Source organism: Phacochoerus africanus, chromosome 15 (assembly GCF_016906955.1).
Source record: "Phacochoerus africanus isolate WHEZ1 chromosome 15, ROS_Pafr_v1, whole genome shotgun sequence".
In the NCBI taxonomy this organism is placed as follows: domain Eukaryota; kingdom Metazoa; phylum Chordata; class Mammalia; order Artiodactyla; family Suidae; genus Phacochoerus; species Phacochoerus africanus.
Window position 1 is genome coordinate 114,587,852 of NC_062558.1, and position 20,401 is coordinate 114,608,252.

The 20,401-nt window shown below is 40.1% G+C and overlaps 1 protein-coding gene across 1 annotated transcript in view; it reads right to left on the reverse strand.

Moving 5' to 3' along the window:
• Positions 1-18,480, reverse strand: part of PCGF6 (polycomb group ring finger 6) — a 37,595-nt gene extending 19,115 nt beyond the window's left edge. Inside the window, 9 exon segments of the mRNA XM_047760986.1 lie at positions 168-266; positions 8,893-8,920; positions 14,994-15,102; positions 15,978-16,037; positions 16,139-16,194; positions 16,954-17,050; positions 17,167-17,266; positions 18,027-18,059; positions 18,061-18,480. Of these exon segments, the coding sequence (XP_047616942.1) occupies positions 168-266; positions 8,893-8,920; positions 14,994-15,102; positions 15,978-16,037; positions 16,139-16,194; positions 16,954-17,050; positions 17,167-17,266; positions 18,027-18,059; positions 18,061-18,390 (912 nt within the window). The 5' untranslated portion in view covers positions 18,391-18,480.
• Between the last annotated feature and the right edge of the window lie 1,921 nt (positions 18,481-20,401).

The following is a 20,401-nucleotide window of genomic DNA, read 5'->3' on the forward strand; positions in this document are numbered from 1 at the left end:
TATTTGGAGATAGGGAATCACTGTTACCAATACTAAATTAGCATTTATAATATCTGTAATATCACAAAACGAAAGCCACTGTGTGAAATCCTAGAGACGGTTTTCTCTTCAATATGCTAAAGGTAATCTCTCAACTTCCCCTGTCCTTTTACACACATATACTCTACCTGACAGGCTGGATCAAGACCCATTTTCCTTCTGAGAAATTTTTCTACATGTCCAATAGTTGCTTCTCCTGAAACTCGGACAAATTTCTTTTCCAATGGCTACAAAAGTAAACAAACAAGCCTATTTTCAGATTAAATATACATAAAGTGTATAAACCTTAAAGTAAATTTTATAGCAAAGATGATTCAATAGATTTATGACAGAAAAATTACTATGAAATTTGAGTTATCTATTGAAGAAAAAAAATTTCCACTTAGCTTTCCCTCTCTGAAAAGCATGTCAACTTTTTTTTTTTTTTTAAGAATAGAAAGGCTTACTGATTTGTTTTATGACCTCATCAAAGATAAAACTTAGAGTAAAATTTACTGACAGGGAATACCCAAGACTGAATGTCTAAAACTATCTGGTTTCTTCAACAAAAAAACTGCAAGGGAAAAAAAACCTACAACCAAAGCTAAGGAGGAACCACTAGACTTAAAAAGATATAAGGGCTATAAATAAGAGATACAGGAGTTCCCGTCCTGGCGCAGTGGTTAACGAATCCGACTAGGAACTATGAGGTTGCGGGTTCAATCCCTGCCCTTGCTCAGTGGGTTAAGGATCCAGCGTTGCCGTAAGCTGTGGTGTAGGTTGCAGACACAGTTCGGGTCCCGAGTTGCTGTGGCTGTGGCGTAGGCTGGCGGCTACAGCTCCAATTCAACCCCTAACCTGGGAACCTCCATATGCCATGACAGTGGCCCGAGAAATGGCAAAAAGACAAAAAAAAAAAAAAGAGAGAGAGAGATACAATATATGGCTCTTACTTGGATCCTGATTGTTAAAAACCTACAAAATAATTTTCACATTACTGTTAATTTTAAAGAGTATGGTATCGTTATTTGGTTTTATAAGTCCTTATCTTTCAGAAATAAACTTAACTGTTTACTGATAAACTGATACAACAGTCTGGGATTTGCTTCAAGATTGTATAGGAGAAGTGGTAAAGGTACAGGTGAAATAATATTGGCCATTATTTTGGAATTATTGAAGTTAAGTGATGTGTACATGTATACTCATTTTACCATTCTACTTCTGTATCACCATGAAAATTTCTATAATAAAGGATTTTCTTTAAATAGAAAATAAAAAAATTAATAATTAGACATACGCGGCTAAACTCTGATCCAGTGGTCTAAGGTGACAGGTAGAGAGATCATAGGATTTTATTTTATTTATTTATTTTTGTCTATTTGCCATTTCTTAGGCTGCTCCCTCAGCATATGGAGGTTCCCAGGCTAGGGGTCAAATTGGAGCTGTAGCCACCAGCCTACGCAAGAGCCACAGCAACTTGGGATCCAAGCCACATCTGCAACCTACACCACAGCTCACAGCAACACCGGATCCTTTACCCACTGAGCAAGGCCAGAGATCGAACCCGCAACGTCATGGTTCCTAGTCGGATTCGTTAACCACTGAGCCATGTCAGGAACTCCAATAGGATTTTAAAGTGGAAAATGGAGTTCCTGTCATGGCTCAGTGGTTAACAAACCCGACTAGGATCCATGAGAATGTGGGTTCGATCCCTGGCTCTGCTCAGTGGGTTAAGGATCCGGCGTTGCCGTGAGCTGTGTGGTGTGGGTTGCAGATGCTGCTTGGATCTGGTGTTGCTGTGGCTGTGGTGTAGGCCACCAGCTACAGCTCCGATTCGACCCATAGCCTGGGAACATTCACATGCCAAGGGTACAGCCCTAAAAAGACAAAAAACAAAAAAATATATAAAAAAATTAAAATTAAAAATTAAAAAAATAAAGTGGAAACTAATGCTTACCCAGCCTCTCTTTCTATTAACACAGATGAAAAGCTGGGGTAAAGAGAAAGTGTACCTTTTTCCCCCCAGCCACACCCTCAGCATGTGGAAGTTCCCGGGTCAGAGATCAAATACAAGTCACAGCTGTGATCTAAGGGAACTCCTAAAAGTGTAACTTTTAGGAAAACATGAAGTATTTTTCTAGCACTAGCAGAGAGGGAGCCCAGAGTTGCTACCAAGAGGACCTAGGCAAGTTAGGGACAGATTGTTCCATGTAACAACGCTCAGCTCTTATCTATAATTTGGCTTAAGACCTTTCTTAACAACAGGAGTTCCCGTCGTGGCGCAGTGCTTAACGAATCTGACTAGGAACCATGAGGTTGCGGGTTCGGTCCCTGCCCTTGCTCAGTGGGTTAAGGATCTGGCGTTGCCGTGAGCTGTGGTGTAGGTTGCAGACGCAGCTCGGATCCCGCGTTGCTGTGACTCTGGCGTAGGCCAGTGGCTACAGCTCCGATTGGACCCCTAGCCTAGGAACCTCCATATGCCTCGGGAGCGGCCCAAAGAAATAGCAAAAAGACCTTTCTTAACAACAGATCTATCCCTTATTACCCCAGTAGAGCAGATAGCATTTTAAGCGCAGGTATTCCAGAGACAGACTGCCTGAGTTCTAACCCTGGTTCCACTATTTTCTAGTCTCAGTTCCTAGCTGCGAGTCTCTGGACAAGGTGCTAAACTGTTTTGGGTTTCCATTTCCTCATTTGTAAAACAGAGATATTAATAACACCTTCCTCGTACAATTATCATGAGGAAAGTGTATTAATATATGGAAATAACTATTAGTAATTTCTGGTACATAATGAATACTTAGTTATTACTAGTGTGTTGATTTATCTGGCTCTTTATGTGAAGGAATCTAACCAGAGGACCTAGCTGTCATCACGGGTACCAATATAACAGACAAAAAATTGCCAAGCTGTGGGGGTCCCGGGGTGGTCTAATGTTTAGGACTCGGTGCTTTCACTGCTATGGTCCAGGTTCATTCCCTTGTCTGGCAACTGAAATCCCACATCAAGCCACTGCATGCTGCAGCCAAAAAAAAAAAAAAATACAAAGCTTCATGTTCTTTTTGTTTTTGTTTGGCCACGCTCACGGCATGTGGAAATTCCCAGGCCAGGGATAAACCTGAGCCACAGCAGCAAACTGTACCACAGTAGCAACCTGAGCTGCCACAGTGACGATGCCAGATCCTTAACAAACTGTGTCACAAGGGAACTCCTCATGTTCTTTAAACGCAGGTATACGAATCATCTCACAAATCTAAGGCAGTCTCTCTCACTAAGGAGCAAATATAGCAGTGCCCCAGGTGGAGTCTAGACAAAGGTACCACATTGTAGATGGCACTGCCTGATTAGCGTGAGAATCCCATCAGGTGCCCCAAGAAGCTGCTATTCCGGGTCATTTAGCTAGATGCCTGCCTGGCAACCAGTGCACTTCTGCATGTCAATGTCTTGGGCTTACCATCACAATAGCGGGCTTCAGGGATACCAGTAGAGGACAGTTCAGTATCTCTCATTTCTAGTTCACGGGCGAGCACTTTACCCCAAGTGTTTGTGGAAATTAATCCAACTTAGCTAAAGCTATCAACACTGTACTTTAAATTATTATTATAATTTTGTCTTTTTAGGGCCACACCTGCGGTTTATGGAGGTTTCCACGCTAGGGGTTGAATCAGAGCTATAGCCACCAGCCTACACCACAGCCACGGCAACGCCAGATCCGAGTCTTGTCTGCGACCTACACCACAGCTCACAGCAACACCAGATCCTTAACCCACCAAGCAAGGCCAGGGATCAAACCCGTGTCCTCATGGATACCAGTCAGTTTTGTTTCCGCTGAGCCATGACAGGAACTCCTGTAGTTTTAATTTTTTTTAATTTTTTACTTTTTGGCCATACCCATGATATGTGGAAGTTCCCAGGTCAAGGATTGAACCAAAGATGCAGCTGCGGCCTGTGCCACAAATCCTTAACTTGCGGCACCACAAGGGAACTTCCAATACTAAACTTTTTAGATCACCCAGAACAGAATTATGAGATCTGCTAATACCTGAAAGAGAAACACTGGTCTTGGCTTTCAAAGCTAGGGTTCTCAAGTGGATAACCTTAGTCTTCATACCTCAGGCTCACCAGTTAACAGAATTTTTTCCACATATAATTCAGATCCGGCTTTTTTATATTTTATTTTTATTTTATTTTCTCTTTTTAGGGCCACTCCCGTGGCACTTGGAAGTTCCTGGGCTGGGGTCAAATCAGAGCTGTAACTATTGGCCTACACCACAGCCACAGCAACGCCAGATCTGAGCCACATCTTCAACTTACACAGCAGCTTGCAGCAATGCTGGATCCTTAACCCACTGAGCCAAACCAGTGATTGAACCTGCATCCTCAAGCATACTAGTCAGGTTCTTAACCTGCTGAGCCACAATGGGAACTCCCAGATCCAGCATTTTTAAAAGACAATTTGCCTTTTTTTTTTGCCTAAGGCTATAAAACCAGTTTTCACCTAAATGGTCAACTCATTTGTTTTTCCTACTACATCTAATAGCCTTGTACCATCTGCATAAAAACAGGAAAGAAAAATCCCACTCAAGAATTCTTTGAAATTGTTTCTTTGAAATTAAGCACAGCAATCCTTCCTACCATCTCTAACACAATTCGATAAGTGAAAATAAGCTAGGATCTTATAGGGAAATTTGAGAGACATTCAGTTATTTTCTCATTTAGAAAATGCATATCACTAAAAATATCTTTTAAAAAGGTGGTACTGGAGTTCCCATGGTGGCACAGTGGAAATGAATCCAACTAGGAACCATGAGGTTGTAGGTTCAATCCCTGGCCTCAGTGGGTTAAGGATCTGCTGTTGCCGTGAGCTGTGGTGTAGGTTGCCAGTGGGGTGCAGATCTGGTGTTGCTATGGCTATGGCATAGGCTGGCAGCTGTAGCTCCAACTGGACCCCTAGCCTGGGAACCTCCATATGCCGTGGCTGTGGCCCTAAAAAGCAAAAAAAAAAAAAAATGGTACCAACTCATAATTATATATTACTTTGAAAAAAAATTCCTACCTCTGTCAAGTGAAAATAGTAACCAAGGAGCAAGGCAAATCCCTAGCAACCATTTAAAATACTTTCTTGGAGAAAAGACTGACTCTGTGTGTGGGGCAAGAGAAGCACAAGATGAGCATGCAATACCCTGTCAGCAGATAGCAAGGAAGCTATCAGACTATGATTACCTATGGTAAGATAATTTGTCTAGCAATAAGGATAATAACTGAAATGGGTTTAAACCACAAGTATGTTTAAACTCATGAGTTCATATTAAAGTAAAAACAAAGGCAACAATACCTAATTGGTTGACTGAAGCATACTAAAGAATCTATTCATTATTTTGAAGCTGGTAAGTAAAGGGAGAGAATTGGCACCCGTCCAGTGTTTCCTTACAACTGGCTAACCAAATAGAGATTTCTCTTTACAGAAGTATTTCAACCAATAAAAGGAGGAGGAATGACAGCATCATTTCTCAGTGTCTAAGCCACTGAGTACCAACGGCTGCTAACACTACAAAGAGACATAGACATCCAGATATTATGTATCTACAGATGGACAAAAACACCACTACCTATGAGGTATTCTTGGTCCTCTCAAATCAAACCTGTCTGATCAACACTCAGACTTAATTACTAGTTTATGGGAAAGACAGGGGACAGAAGAACATGTTAAATTATGGCTCAGAGATGCAACATGAAAACCTAATCTGTAGGAAACAATAGGACAAGTAACTCAGTTTTGTCAACAATGAAATGCAAGAAAAAAGAAATGGAAAACTTACAGATTTAAAGCGTTACCAATCAATCACAATGTATGAACATTATTTGGATCCTGACAAAGTATTAAAAACACTATGATTGAGACAAAAATTTGGTCACCAACTAGGTATTTGATAATAAATTGTTAATTTTTTTATTTACCTCTCAACTGTTTGAAAAATTACAAACTTACAGAGAAGTTTTAAGAAAAATAAATCAAGAGCCAGATAGCCTCCACCTACTTTACAAACTATCAATATTTCTTCTAGCTCTTCCCATGTATATGTGTATATATGCATACATTTATTATTTCTTAAATTACTTGCAGACATTGAGATATTTTACCCCTAAACATATTAGCAGTGGAATTACTCATTGGGGCTCAGCAGTAATGAACCCAACTAGGATCCACAAGGATATGGGTTCAATCCCTGACCCCACTTAGTGGGTTAAGGATCTGGCATTGCTGTGAGCTGTGGTGTAGGTCACACATGTGGTTTGGATCTGGTGTTGCTGAGGCTATAGTGTAGGTTGGCAGCTGCAGCTCTGATTTGACCCCTAGCCTGAGAACTTCCATATGCCACCCTTCCATATGCCACTAAACCCTTAACTGCTAGGTCACCAGGAAACTCCATGATGAGTCTCTTTTTTTAATGACCATGTATTATACCAAAAAATGCTACGAAAAATGACAATGTATCATACCAATAATGCTACAAAAGTGTCATAAAAGATAAAAATAAAGTGACAGGCATATTGGAGAGTCAAGGAAATTACAGAAACATGACAACAAAATGCAACTCCTACACAGGAGTTCCCTGGTTATCACTGCCATGGCTGGGTCACTTCTGGGGTATGGTTCAAAACCTGACCCGGGAACTTCTGCAGCCCATGGGCCTAGTCCAAAAAAAGAGAGACTCATCTTTTAAGAATGACGAAAAACTTTATAGATGAAGTGGCAAAATGCTGGGGATTTGTTTCAGAATACTATTAGAAAGAACGGAAGTGGATGGAGACAAAATGAAATTAAATTGGCCATTAGTTAATTGGTAAAGCTGTGTGATGCATATATGGAGGTTCTATTCTGTCTACTTTTTATTTTTCTATTATTTTTTTTCTGTCTACTTTTTAGTACGTTCGAAATTTTTCATAATTAAAATAAAACTTAAAAAGTTTTGGGAAACTTTTTCTGGACTGTATTACTGCTTTAGTGAAACACTTTTTTTGTCTTTCTTTTCTTTTTAAGGCCATACCTGGGGCATAAGGTAGTTCCCAGGGGTCAAACCGGAGCTGCAGCTGTGGGCCTATGCCACAACCATGGCAACACAGGATCTGAGCCACATCTGCAACCTACGCCACAGCTTGCAGCAATGCTGGATCCTTAACCCACTGAGTGAGGCCAGGGTGGAACCCGCATCCTCATAGACACCATGTGGTGTTCCTAACCCATTGAGCCACAATAGGAACTCCCAACCCTTTTCTTAAAAATACCTATTTTTTATTTTTTACTTTAAGTGAGAATTGCAACATTTTTAATTTTTTATATACTTTTAAATTTATTTATATTATTTATTTTGCTTTTTAGGGCCACACCTGCGGCATATGGTGGTTCCCAGGCTAGGGGTCAAATCAGAGCTACAGCTGCTGGCCTATGCCACAGTCACAGCAATGCAGGATCCGAGCCATGTCTGTGAACTACACCACAGCTCACGGCAATGCCAGATCCTTAACCCACTGACGAGGCCAGGCATTTAACACACAACTTCACGGTTCCTAGTCGGATTCGTTTCCACTGCACCACAACGGGAACTCTACTCCTAACACTTTTAAATCGAATGTAGAAAATAGATTTTATGATTTTCATGCCATATGCATACACAGTGAAATGTTTAACTAGGCATCATCCTAGTCAGACGTATTTATTTGAACTCAAAGATGAGGTATAAAAAAAACTTTTTAGGGAGTTCCCATTGTGGTGCAGCGGAAAAGAATCCGACCAAGAACCATGAGGTTGCGAGTTTAATACTTGGCCTTGCTCAGTGGGTTAAGGATGCAGCATTGCCGTGGGCTGTGGTGTAGACCAGCCCCTGTAGCTCTGATTTGACCCCTAGCCTGGAAACCTCCATATGCCACAGGTGCATCCCTAAAAAGCAAAAATAATAATGATAATAATAAAAAATTAAATTAAAAAAAAATAGAATCAGATAATATGTGGCCTTTTGTGTCCAGCTTCTTTCACTTAAAATGTTTTCAGGGTTCATCATGTTGTAGCACATAGCAGTATTTCATTCTTTTTTATTTCCAAATAATAAATATTCCAGTGTATGGATATACCATATTTTGTTTATTCACTCATCAGTTGGGTTATTTATGATTTGGGGCTATCATCTTGTAAATTTTTTCCAATAATTTTCTTTTAGGGCTGCACCTGCTACATATGGAAGTTCCCAGGCTACAGGTCAAATCAGAGCTATAGCTGCTGGCCTACACCACAGCCACAGCAATGCCAGATCCTTAACCCACTGAGCAAGGCCAGGGATCAAACACGTGTCCTCATGGATACTAGTTGGGTTCGTTACCACTGAGCCAGGATAAAAACTCCTTTTTTTTTTCCCCTGAAGCCTTTAAGACAACTCGGAATTTAAGTATGTTACAGAGGAATTCATCCTTACCTCCAATGTTTCAGCAAATGATTGAAGTGACAAGTTAGGGCAGGTTAATTTGAACCAAAAATTTACATGCAAATAAAATTTTAAGCTCATATTTAACTCCTAATGCCAACTATGCAAAAAATGCTTTGAAACATTTACCACCAAATTAACACAGCATTTGGTTTTAGTTTAAAAAATTACTCACTTATTTTTCTTAGTTCTGAATTAATAACAAATCCCTACTTAATAACTCTTTTCTCATAAACCTATTATAAGAGAGCATTACTGAATATACTTCATATTTCAACAAGTTTTATTTATAAAACACTTTTATTGTAATTGAAGACAGTCTCCACATGATTGCTAATCTTAAATTTGTGTGCTACAGGGTCCTCCTCTGAAGTAAATGAAAAATAAAGTAAAATACCTTAATATGTCCTGTTCCTTCATTAGCACTGAAAAATAAAAGTAAAATTAATCAACATTTTAAATACATTTAAGTAATAACACAGAAAAATAACACAAAATAAATATATATATAAATATTTGAGGAACATCAGTTTTAAAACAGTCACCTAATCCTTTATGAAATAAACAAATGCAGTTAACGGTCATATCTGCCACCTAGTGGTAAGGTAAAGGCAGTTTTATCCAGTATTTTATATTGCTTTGTATATTTACTTCCAGGAGTTAAAAGTATATTCGTTTTTTTTTGTCTTTTTGTCTTTTTTTAGGGCTGTACCCATGACATATGGATGTTCCTAGGCTAGGGCTCTAATTGGAGCTGTAGCCACTGGCCTGTGCCACAGCCACACCAATGTGGGATCCAAGCCGAATCTGCAACCTACACTATAGCTCACGGCAATGCTGGATCCTTAACCAACTGAGCGAGGCCGGGGATCGAACTCACAACCTCATGGTTCCTAGTTGGGTTCATTAACCACTGAACCATGATGGTAACTCCTATTCTTTTTTTCTTTTTTTTAATGATTTTTATTTTTTTCCATTTCAGCTGACTTACAGTGTTCTGTCAATTTTCTACTGTAGAGCGAGGTGACCCAGTCACACATACATATATACATTCTTTTTTCTCACATTATCATGTTCCATCATAAGTGACTAGATATAGTTCTCAGTGCTAGACCATAGGACCTTATTGCTTATCCATTCTAAAGGCAATAGTCTGCATCCTAAAAGTATACTCTTAATATTTAGATTTCTCCCACATGTAGCATTCTAATATTTTCCAGCTTGAAGTAAAACTTCTTTTTTTTTCCCCATCATAATTAATGTGTTTTTTTTTTCTCAAGAGTAATTTTTACAAGATAGAGTGTTACAAGAAAGTTGCTATATTTTCTGGTTTTACTTGCAGTATAATCACCTGGGCATAATTTGCTCAGTTTGCCTTTTCCCTAGAAGTGCAAAGAGATTGCCTGATTAAATCAGTTACTTTTATATCATGAGGAGACAAGGAACAAACTTTTTTTGAGCATCCACTATGTACTAGGCATTATATTAGGTCTTCCTATATTATATATGTTTTTCATTCAGTCCTCAGAGTAGCCCCGCAAACCAGGTATTAGAACCCCCCTTCCACAAATCAGGAAAATTAAGCTCAGAGAGGTTGAATAACTTGATTATAGTCATAGAACTACTAAGTAATAAAGCTGGGTTTCAAGCTCAGGTGCTACATCTCAAAGCCCATGTTCTTTTTTCCCTATTAGGTTGTGAAGAAGAGGCAAGATCACAGTGGCATCATCTAGAGAAAAAACAAAATAGAGAGGAAGTTCCTATTGTGGCTCAGCAGGTTATGAACCCAACTAGTGTCCATGAGGATGCATGTTCAATCCCTCCTGGCCTTGCCAGTGGGTTAAGGAGGTGGTGTTGCCGCAAGCTGTGGTGGACATCAAAGACACAGCTCAGATCCCATGTTGCTATAGCACAGGCCAGCAGTTGCAGCTCCAATTAGACCCCTAGCCTGGGAACTTCCATATGTCGCAGGTGCAGCCCTAAAAACAAAACAAAAACCATAATAGAGAAACATTAAAATGTTACATTATAAATATGTATTTAGAGTATATAATAAGTAACACCAATATAAATATAAAACAAGTTTATATATAAACATTAAGTATACAGGTGGAGTTCCCATTGTGGCTTAGGGGTTAACAAACCGGACTACTACCCATGAGGACTCGGATTGGATCCCTGGCCTTGCTCAATGGGTTAAGGATCAGGTGTTGCCAAGAGCTGTGATGTAGACTGGCAGCATAGCTCTGATTCAACCCCTAGTCCAGGAACTTCCATATGCCATGGGTGCAGCCCTAAAAACACTTAAAAAAAAAAAGGTTTTCCAATGTAGTAAAAATGACTGGCGACCTCAAAAGGACTCCTTGCCACATTGGAAATTTTCTTCCCCTTAACCATTTGAAAACAGATAAAAGACTATCTTATGATGTAGACGGACTGCCCATCATAATTATCAACATATAAGGTTCAAATCTCTTGTTTTACGGAAAGGGAAGTCAAACCTCTGAGAAGTTAAAACTACAAGTTCCAGGAGGGCAAAGGCCATGGCTAATTTATTCACATTACATTTCCAGCAGTTAGGAGAGGGCTGTGCTGGTACACAGCAGGACCTTAATAAACATCTTAGGAATAAACAAAATGAAATGAGTTGAATTTTACAAAGCTATATAACAAAGGACCTAGGACTTAAATAGAGATCATCTTATTCCAAGTGAAGGCTCTTTTTTTTGCATAGCAGGGAATGTGTTAATAATGTAACAAGTCTGGTTAGTGGTAATAACTGCTTTGAGCACTGTGGTCAAGACTCACTCATTAGGAAAGCCTGCCATGATTAAGTACTGATTTCTGCTGTGGGCAAAGACAGAGATAATGGTGGCACACTTGTCACATATCTGCCATCTTTGCACTAATGCCATTTTTCAAAAAAAGGTATACAAAAAAACTGTCAGTTCCTACCGTGCATTAGTGGAAATGTTTAAATTTCCTCAAAATAATTTTTTACAACGATTAATTCCTGGAGTTCCTTTGTGGTGCAGCGGGTTAAGAATCCAGCATTGTCACTGCAGCAGCTTGGGTCACTGCTATGGCACAGGTTTGATCCCTGGCCCAGGAACTTCCAAGTGCCATGGGAGAGGCAAAAAAAAAAGAAAAAGAAAAAGAAAAAAAGGAAATATAACTTCCTTTCAATTTTCAAATTTTAATTAACTACACTTATTAAAAATAAAGTTATATGGTAAAAATTCAAACTCAATCGAAAGTAAGACTTTTTCCAATCCTAGACTCGGACTCCAGTGTCCTTTTCTAGAAGCAACTGTTATCAACATTTTCTTATACATACTTTTAGGAATGGTCTGTGTCTGTGGAAAAAAAATGTGTATAGACGGAGTTCCCATTGTGGCACAGTGGAAACAAACCCAACTAGGAATCATGAGGTTTCAGGATTGATCCCTGGTCTTGCTCAGTGGGTTAAGAATCTGGCATTGCCGTGAGCCGTGGTGCAGGTCGCAGACACAGCTTGGCTCTGGCATTGCTGTGACTGTGATGTAGGCCAGCAGCTGTAGCTCCGATTGGACCCCTAGCCTGGGAACCTCCATGTGCTGTGGGTGCGGCCCTGAAGAAATGTAATAAATAAATAAATAAACGGTCATATGCCGTATATTCTCTTCTACATTTTGCTTTTTCCACTTAAGAAAGTGAATTCTGCCAATTATTCCATATTAGTGCATACATTACTATCACACATTCATGTACTCTATTATATATTATTTTACCAGTTCCCTTGTGGACATTTTGGTTAGAACACATTCTTTTTTTTTTTTTTTTTTGTCTTTCTGTCTTTTCTAGGGCTGCACTTGAGGCATGTGGAGGTTCCCAGGCTAGGGGTCTAATCAGAACTGTAGCCGCCGGCCTATGCCAGAGCCACAGCAACACCAGATCCAAGCCACGTCTGCAACCTACAGCACAGCTCATGGCAACGCTGGATCCTTAACCCACTGAGTGAGGCCAGGGATCGAACCAGCAACCTCATGGTTCCTAGTCAGGTTCATTAACCACTAAGCCATTACGGGGACTCCAGAACACATTCTTTAATAACAGAAATCGCTGGTTTAAAGTTTGGTATTACATAATTTCTTCTCATTCTTCCAAAGAGATCTTTATTTCATTATCATCGACCACTACTATGTGGGCTCTGTGAAGGTGTAAGAAAGGTTTATCGCCTCTCAGGGGTCCTTATCCTCAATATCAGTTGAGAATACAGGATTAATAAACAAAGAGATAAATACAACACAATAAAAGCTAGATACAAAATAAATGATACAGGGAACCTAAAGTTATAAGGAGGAAGTGAATGGGAAGTCAAATAGTCATCAGTGACATAAAAATGGAAGATCTTGAAAAAAAAAGGAAGATCTAGATTTCCAAGAAAGACATTTTAGTTTAATATGAAAACTACATATTTATTTTTTAAAACTACAGTTTGATACAGGCCAACTTTGAGATGACAGACAGTCCACTTAACAATGTGGTGGTATAATGGAGTACACCATATGCTACTATTTGAAAGAAGCAATTTATGTGAATTAAGGCTACGTACAACTGCTTTGGAAAAAATCAATTTGGCAAAACCAAGCAAAGCTGAAGACAAGCATACAAAGACTCAGCGAATCTACACTCTTAGAGATCTGTCTCACATATACATAAAATACGTACAAAAACATTTAAGCAACATTGTTTATAATAGCAAAAGACCTAGAAACAACCTAAGTGTTCCACAGTACAAGAAAAGATAAATTAAGGTGTATATATATATATATATTTTTTTTTTAACTTTTTTTTGCAGGCTGACAGGATAAGGAGTTCCCTGGCCAGGGATCAGATCCAAGCCAGGGGTCAAACCTGCAACCCAGAGCTGCAGAGATGCCAACGATCCCATTGCGCCATAGGGGGAAATCTTGGTATATTTATTTTAAAGGAATACTAGACAATGCTGAAAATGAGTAAACTAAAGTTACACATTTCAACATGAAATACACAATACTGAATGAAAAAAGCAAGTTGGGGAGTTCCCACTGTGGTGCAATGGGATTGGTGGTGTCTCTGGAGTGCTGTGATGGAGGTTTGATTCCCAAACTGGCACAGTGAGTTAAAGAATCTGGCATTGCTGCAGCTTGGATCTGAGCCCTGGCCCAGGAACTCCACCTCCTATGCTGTGGGGCAGCTAGAAAATGGAAAGAAAATGGAAAAACCAAATTTGGAGTTCCCTCTGCAGTGCAGTGGGTTAAGAACCTGACTTCAGTGGCTTGGGCCACTGCCTGGTGCAGTGGGTTAAAGGATCCAGAGTTGCTGTAGTAGCAGCATAGGCCACAGCTGTGGTGTGGATTCAAGACCTGGTCCAGGAACTTTTTCGGCCATGAGGGAAAAAAAAGCAAGTTGGCAAAATTATGTGTGATAACTGTGTAAGTTTTTAAGTGGGCAAAAGCAATTCTACATATTGTTTAGGAATGGATACATAATTGGTAAACACATTAAAAATATATGAAAATAACAATCACTACTTTTAGGAGAGTAGTTTTTAACCTCTAAAGGAAGATGGAATGAACAAGAGGAGGTAGCCAAGAGTCTTCTGCCATATGCATTAGCACAGCTTACTTCGAAAGCCAGATGATGGAGATACAAGTGGCTTTTTTTAGGGCTGCACCTGTGGCACATTGAAATTCCCAGGCTAGGGGTCTAATCAGACCTACAGCTGCTGGCCTACACCACAGCCACAGCCACCCCACTGAGTGAGGCCAGGGATAGAACCTGCATCCTCATGGATACTAATTGGGTTCGTTTCCTATTGAACCACAATGGGAACTCCTATAAGTGGTTTCTATACTACCCTTTAGACCTTTTTCTAAGTCTTAAATATTTCAGGATTATTCTTAGAAGTTCTGTTGTGGCTCAGTGGGTTAAGGATCCAGCATTGTCATGAGCTGTGACACAGGCTGCAGACTCCATTCGGATACCGAACTGCTGTGGCTGTGTCATAGGCTGGCAGCTGAAGCTCCAATTTGACCCCTAGCCTGAGAACTTCCATAGTTCTGTGGTGCGGTGCTAAAAAGACAAAAAAGAAAAAAAAAAGAATTATTTTTTAAAGGATATCAGAAAAACTCGATGTGACCTTAGTTAAGGATGATTTCGTAACTGCTGGGACTTTAAAAATTCTTTATTTTAAAATTTAGAGATGATGGAGTTCCCATCGTGGCTCAGTGGTTAACGAATCCGACTAGGAACCATGAGGTTGCGGGTTCAATCCCTGGCCTCATTCAGTGGGTTAAGGATCCGGCGTTGCTGTGAGCTGTGGTGTAGGCCGGCAGCTATAGCTGCGATTAGACCCCTAGCCTGAGAACCTCCATGTGCCGCAGGAGTGGCCCTAGAAATGGCAAAAAGACCAAAATAAATAAATAAATAAATATATTAAATTAAATTAAATTTAGAGATGGAGGTTTTACTCACCCAATGAACTCTAGTAATAAAGACATGTCAAGTTCAGGTGGAATACGAAACACTGATTCTAAGACTTTCTTAGATCTTCCTTTGCTCAAAGGGACTGGCTGTGGAACAGCTATTTGGTAGCCAAACAAAAAGGTTGAATTAGAATAAAAATTTCATAAATTGAGATCTTTGAAAAATTACACAGATTTAACTATGCTGACTATTTAAAAAGTCATAAAGCACTCTATCTCCCTCATCCATCAGAGCCAGTGAAATTAGAGACAAGCCGGGTGACCACTCTGCAATGTGTGGCTGGTTTATCAAGGCCACAGAGAGAGAGCTCAGCATAAAAGCAACGGTAATTGTGAATAACCCCTAATAAGCACTACTACGTGCCAAGGTTCAGGACTCATGCTCAGCACTTTCCATGCACCATCTCATGTAACCCTTATTATAAATCATAACAATATAATAACACATAGGTACTACTGCTACTTTTTTTTAAACTGTAAAATAAATGAGATTAGAGTTAAGTGAGATTAGGCAATCTGCCTAAAGTTACCCACACAGTAAGTGGAAGAATGAGAATTTGAACCCAAATCTAATTTCCATATTGTGATATCACTATCATAAAAACTAACATTTGAGGTTACTATGTTCCAGGCACTGTTTTAAGTGCTTTGTATTACTCAGTACACCCTTACAACAAGTTTATAAAGTGCTATCATTATCCCTACTTTATAGAAGAGGAAATTGAGACATTGAAGTAATTTGCCAAGGTCATACACCTAATAAAGTGGCACAGCTAGAATCACACTCAATCTAGTTCTAGAGCCTGTATTCTTTAATCCTTATAAATAATTAATTTGGATTACAGTAAATCATTACCCTCAAAATCTTTCTCTCTTTGATCATAAAATAACCAACTATCACTAAAAGGGGTAAATTTTATTAAGTTAGTATTCTTTAATCCATAAATACATTATGGCATACACCCAAACTTACCAGGTTTAGGTACTTCTAGACCTCTTTCTTTATAGAAATCATGCATTTGCTTTTTTTCTCCTAAAAAAATGATAAAACACAGACTAAATTACACTTAAAATGTAACTAGTAGAGTCAGCAGAGATTCTGGGATTCACAACTATGTAATAAAATAAACTTACTTTCCTCTAGATTGATCACTAATTTGTACACTATGTCTTGTAACTGTCGGTCCAACCTAATAAAAGGAAAGGATGGAGAATACCTCAGAATTCAGAAAAATGCATTTGGTACAGAATGAATGATGTTCTTTTTACGTAACTCTTTTTTCTTAGGCTATATCCTTTCTCAGAGGTGAATTATTTTTAGGAAGCACTCGTGGTTCTCATCTGAGAGAACCTCAAGTAATTATATGTAATCATAATTACAAGTAATTATAGGCTTTTGAACAGTTTACTAAATTGTTCTATGTGTAGTGGTCTTATTCCCTTGATAAGAATGTGAGCTTGAGAAGAGACTGTATTTTGAAATTCTTTCTATGAAGGTAGTAAAAAAGGTAATAGCATTTGCTAAACAAATGAAAGTAGTCCACTTTTAGTATTTTTCTTCCCTTAGGAAACTGAGCATGAACTGAAAATTTAATGAATAAGCCACATGACCTATGACAGGCTTTTCTAAAGAGGTCAATTATTTCAGGTATTAGTTATAAAAATAGAATTCCCAATACATAGAAAAATGACAAGCTTAAACTAGCCTCATTAACTTGAGTGATGGAATTAAAATCCTCAAGAAAAGAGGTCTGTCCTTTTGTTTGTTCGTTTAAGTTCCCAGCAGATATCACAGTGCCTGGAACACAGTAAGTGCTCTATTTCTTTAAAGAATATATATTTCTTTCTCTCATCACTTTGGGATAGGCCAAGAATTTATTACCAACTACACAACTTCAAATTTCAGAAAAAGTATACCTAAAATATAAATTTTACTCATATATTCTTACCTTATGTTGTAAAGAGGTTGTGTCTGATGGACCACTATGTTGCATTTTGGACATCTGTTGCTATAGTAAAAGTGTCTTACAATGCAGCTTTTACAAACTGTTGAAAAAGGACATGTTTAAGTTAGAATGCTTTCAAGACATTTCAAAAACTAAATATATTATTTGGAAATGCTTTCAAGACATTCAAAAGCTATATTATTTGGAAATGCTTACATGTATGAAGACATTCTGTAATGGTAGTTGCATCTATTAAGTAACCTTTGCAAATGGAACACAAGATGTATGGGGTCAGCTCAGAAAGGTTAATCAGGCGCTGCAAATGCAATGGAAATGGTTTTAAAATACAAGTCCTTGCCTTCTCAAACTAATACCAATAAAGTGTAGCTTACTTTGCAACATGGAAACTTGTTACAGTACCTACAACTCTTCAGAATACTCTCAAAGTTACAATAATAACACAACATAAACCGATGTTTCAAAAAGCTTTCACTCTTTGGATATATTGTATATTGCCAGATAAATGGCATCCTACTTTATGAATTACTGCGAAGTGGACAAACTTCCAGATACTAGTGTTTAATATATTAATTCTCACTACCTAGGTGCATTAAGTATGCGCTGTCCCATACTAGTGTTTAATATATTAATTCTCACTACCTAGGTGATTAAGTATGCGCTGTCCCATTTTCAAAAGTCTTCCCAGTCAGAGATTGATTAGGTGGGGAAGGGTTTACCATCCTTTCAAGACCCTGTAGAAATGGACTGTTCCCCCGCCCGTCCCACTGCACACTCCAAGAAGGCAGGAGGACGGAACCCTTGGCGCCTTCGCCCCTGGCAGTAGTTTCAATAATGAGTAAGTCGGACACAGAGAGCCTAAGCGACTGCAGGAACCTCACAAAATGAGTCGGCAGCGAATCGGGCTGGCACGGAAGACCAGTCCGCACCACAAGCCTAGGCAGGCAGCGCAGGGAGAGCGGGTCGACACAGGTGCCAAAGGCTGCAGCAGCGAGCGGGAGACCCCGCCGGGCCCTGACTGAGGAGGCCTCGCATGGTCGGACAGGGGCTAGCGATACCTCCTCCTCGTCCTCGGAGTCCGGCCGGCCCCCCCTCCAACCTCAGCGAGAAGTGGCTCATCTCTTCCTCCTCCTCCTCCTCTTCTTCCTCATCCAGGTCTTCATCCTCTTCCAACTCCTCGTCCTCGTCCTCGAAGCGGCTCCTCAAACGGCCCAGGCTGCGCTCGGGCTCCAGCTCAGGGGGCCGGGAGCCGGAGCAGCCGGGAGCCCCCGCCTCGGGCAAAGGCGGCGGGCCCTCCTCACCCGCTGAGGGCGCGGGGGTGAGGGCAGGCGGGGAGACGGGGGGCGGCGGCGGCATGGCTGCGGCTCCCTCGGCCTTGGTAGCGCCGGCGTTGCCTGTCGTTACCGCCGGGACCCCCTCCATGCCGAGGGCAGAGACCAGGCGAGGCGAGACCAGGTGGCTGGATAGCGCGGGAGTTCCGCCCGCCTGCCTGAGCCGCCAGTACGCAGGCGCGGGAGGCCTGCGGGGCCCGCTGGGAACTGTGGTTCGTTGCTCCTCACCTAAGTCCGCGGCGTAGGCGGAGCCACTCAGGTATATGGGGCGGGGCTTGCAGGCCTCAGAGGAATCTCACCAATTTTTTCCTTTGAAAGGCTGACGCTCCCTTCACAAAATTGCTACCTCTCAGACAACAATATTCTCTTTGTATCACCTGATGTTCAGAGCACTGAAACAGATCCTATAACAATGTTGCATTATGAATAATAATGATTTCGATTTGAGTACCAATTATGCGTGTCTTCCATGCAAGGTTATTTCCATTAGGAAGTTAAATATATACGTTTACTTATTTGGAGGAATCAACTCTTGTATTTTTATCTTGCTACAGGATGAAAATTTAATCACCAAAGACAGTCTATTATTCCCTATTACATAAAGGAAAGTCAATTATATTTAATTCAACAAACATTTGTTGAGGATCTACTGTGACAGGAAATGAGCCCTATCCATGCACCCCAAACCCCCAGTTTTATTAGAAGAGAGATTTGGAGTTGGTGTTCTTTATTATTGGTAAGATAGTGCCAACTAATGTCAGGTAATGTTTGGAAGCCAGATTCAGGGAGGAGTCAAAAGCTCCTCAATGAGATAATGCTGGGGGGAAATCACATTTGTGAGAGAATGTGTTGTCACTGAGTAAAATTAATGTTAATTTGGGAGCAGTAAACTGAAATATCTCCAGGATTTGTCAGTCCTATGGTGTGATGGCTAGTTTTATGTGTCAACTTGACTAGGATATAGTATAGTTTTCCAACCAAACACATAGGTGTTTCTGTGAAGGTATTTTTGTACATTCGATTAATATTATCATCAGTTGACTTTATTTTATTTATGTATTTATTTATTTGCTTTTTAGAGCCACACCCACAGAATATGGAGAGTCCCAGGCTTGGGACTCATAGCTACAGCTGCTGGCTGTAGCCACAGCCACACCAGATCCAAGCCGTGTTTGCGACCTACACCACAGCTCGTGGCAATGCAGGATCTTTAACCCACTGAGCGAGCCCAGGGATTGAACCTGCAACCTCATGGTTCCCAGTTGGATTTGTTTCCACTGTGCCACAATGGGAACTCCATCAGTTGACTTTAAGTGAAAGATACTATCCTTTATAATTTAAATAAAATTCATCCAATCAGTTGAAAAGCCTTAAAAGCAAAGCTGAGATTCCCCTGAGGAAGACATTCTTCCTATGGACTGCAGCATCAGCTCCTGCATGGGAGTTTCCATACTGTTCACTTGCTCCACAAATTGCTAAGACCTGCTTAGCAAGACCTAACAATCATGTAAGGCAATTCCTTGTAATAAATCTGTTCATAAGTAGATACATCCAGGTGAGTTCTGCTGTGGCTTAGCGGTAATGAACCCAACTAGTATCCAGGAGGATGCGGGTTCAATCCCTGGCCCTGCTCAGTAGGTTAAGGATCCGGCATTGCGGAGCTGTGTTGTAAGTTGCAGATGCAGCTCAGATCTGGCTTTGCTGTGGCTGTGGAGTAGGCCAGCAGCTGCAGCTCTGATTGGACCCCTAGCCTGGGAGCTTCCATATGCTGCAGGGGCAGCCCTAAACAACAGTGAACAAAACCAAAAATATAATCTCCAAATATATCTAAATATGTCTATATATCCAAATATATATAAATATATATATATCCAAATATATATATTTGGATATATATATCATCTCCAACTGATTATGTTTCTCTGGTAGAAACATGATACACGTGGGAAATGGCTTAATTATGTGATGTTTATAATATACAGGCCTTCCAGAAGGTATCTCTTCTGTAAAATGAGAATTTCTTGTGTTTCAATTGTGATCCATGTGTGTTATCACATCCAAGTTGTATTTTGAGCATTTATGTGGGATCTTTACATTTGACA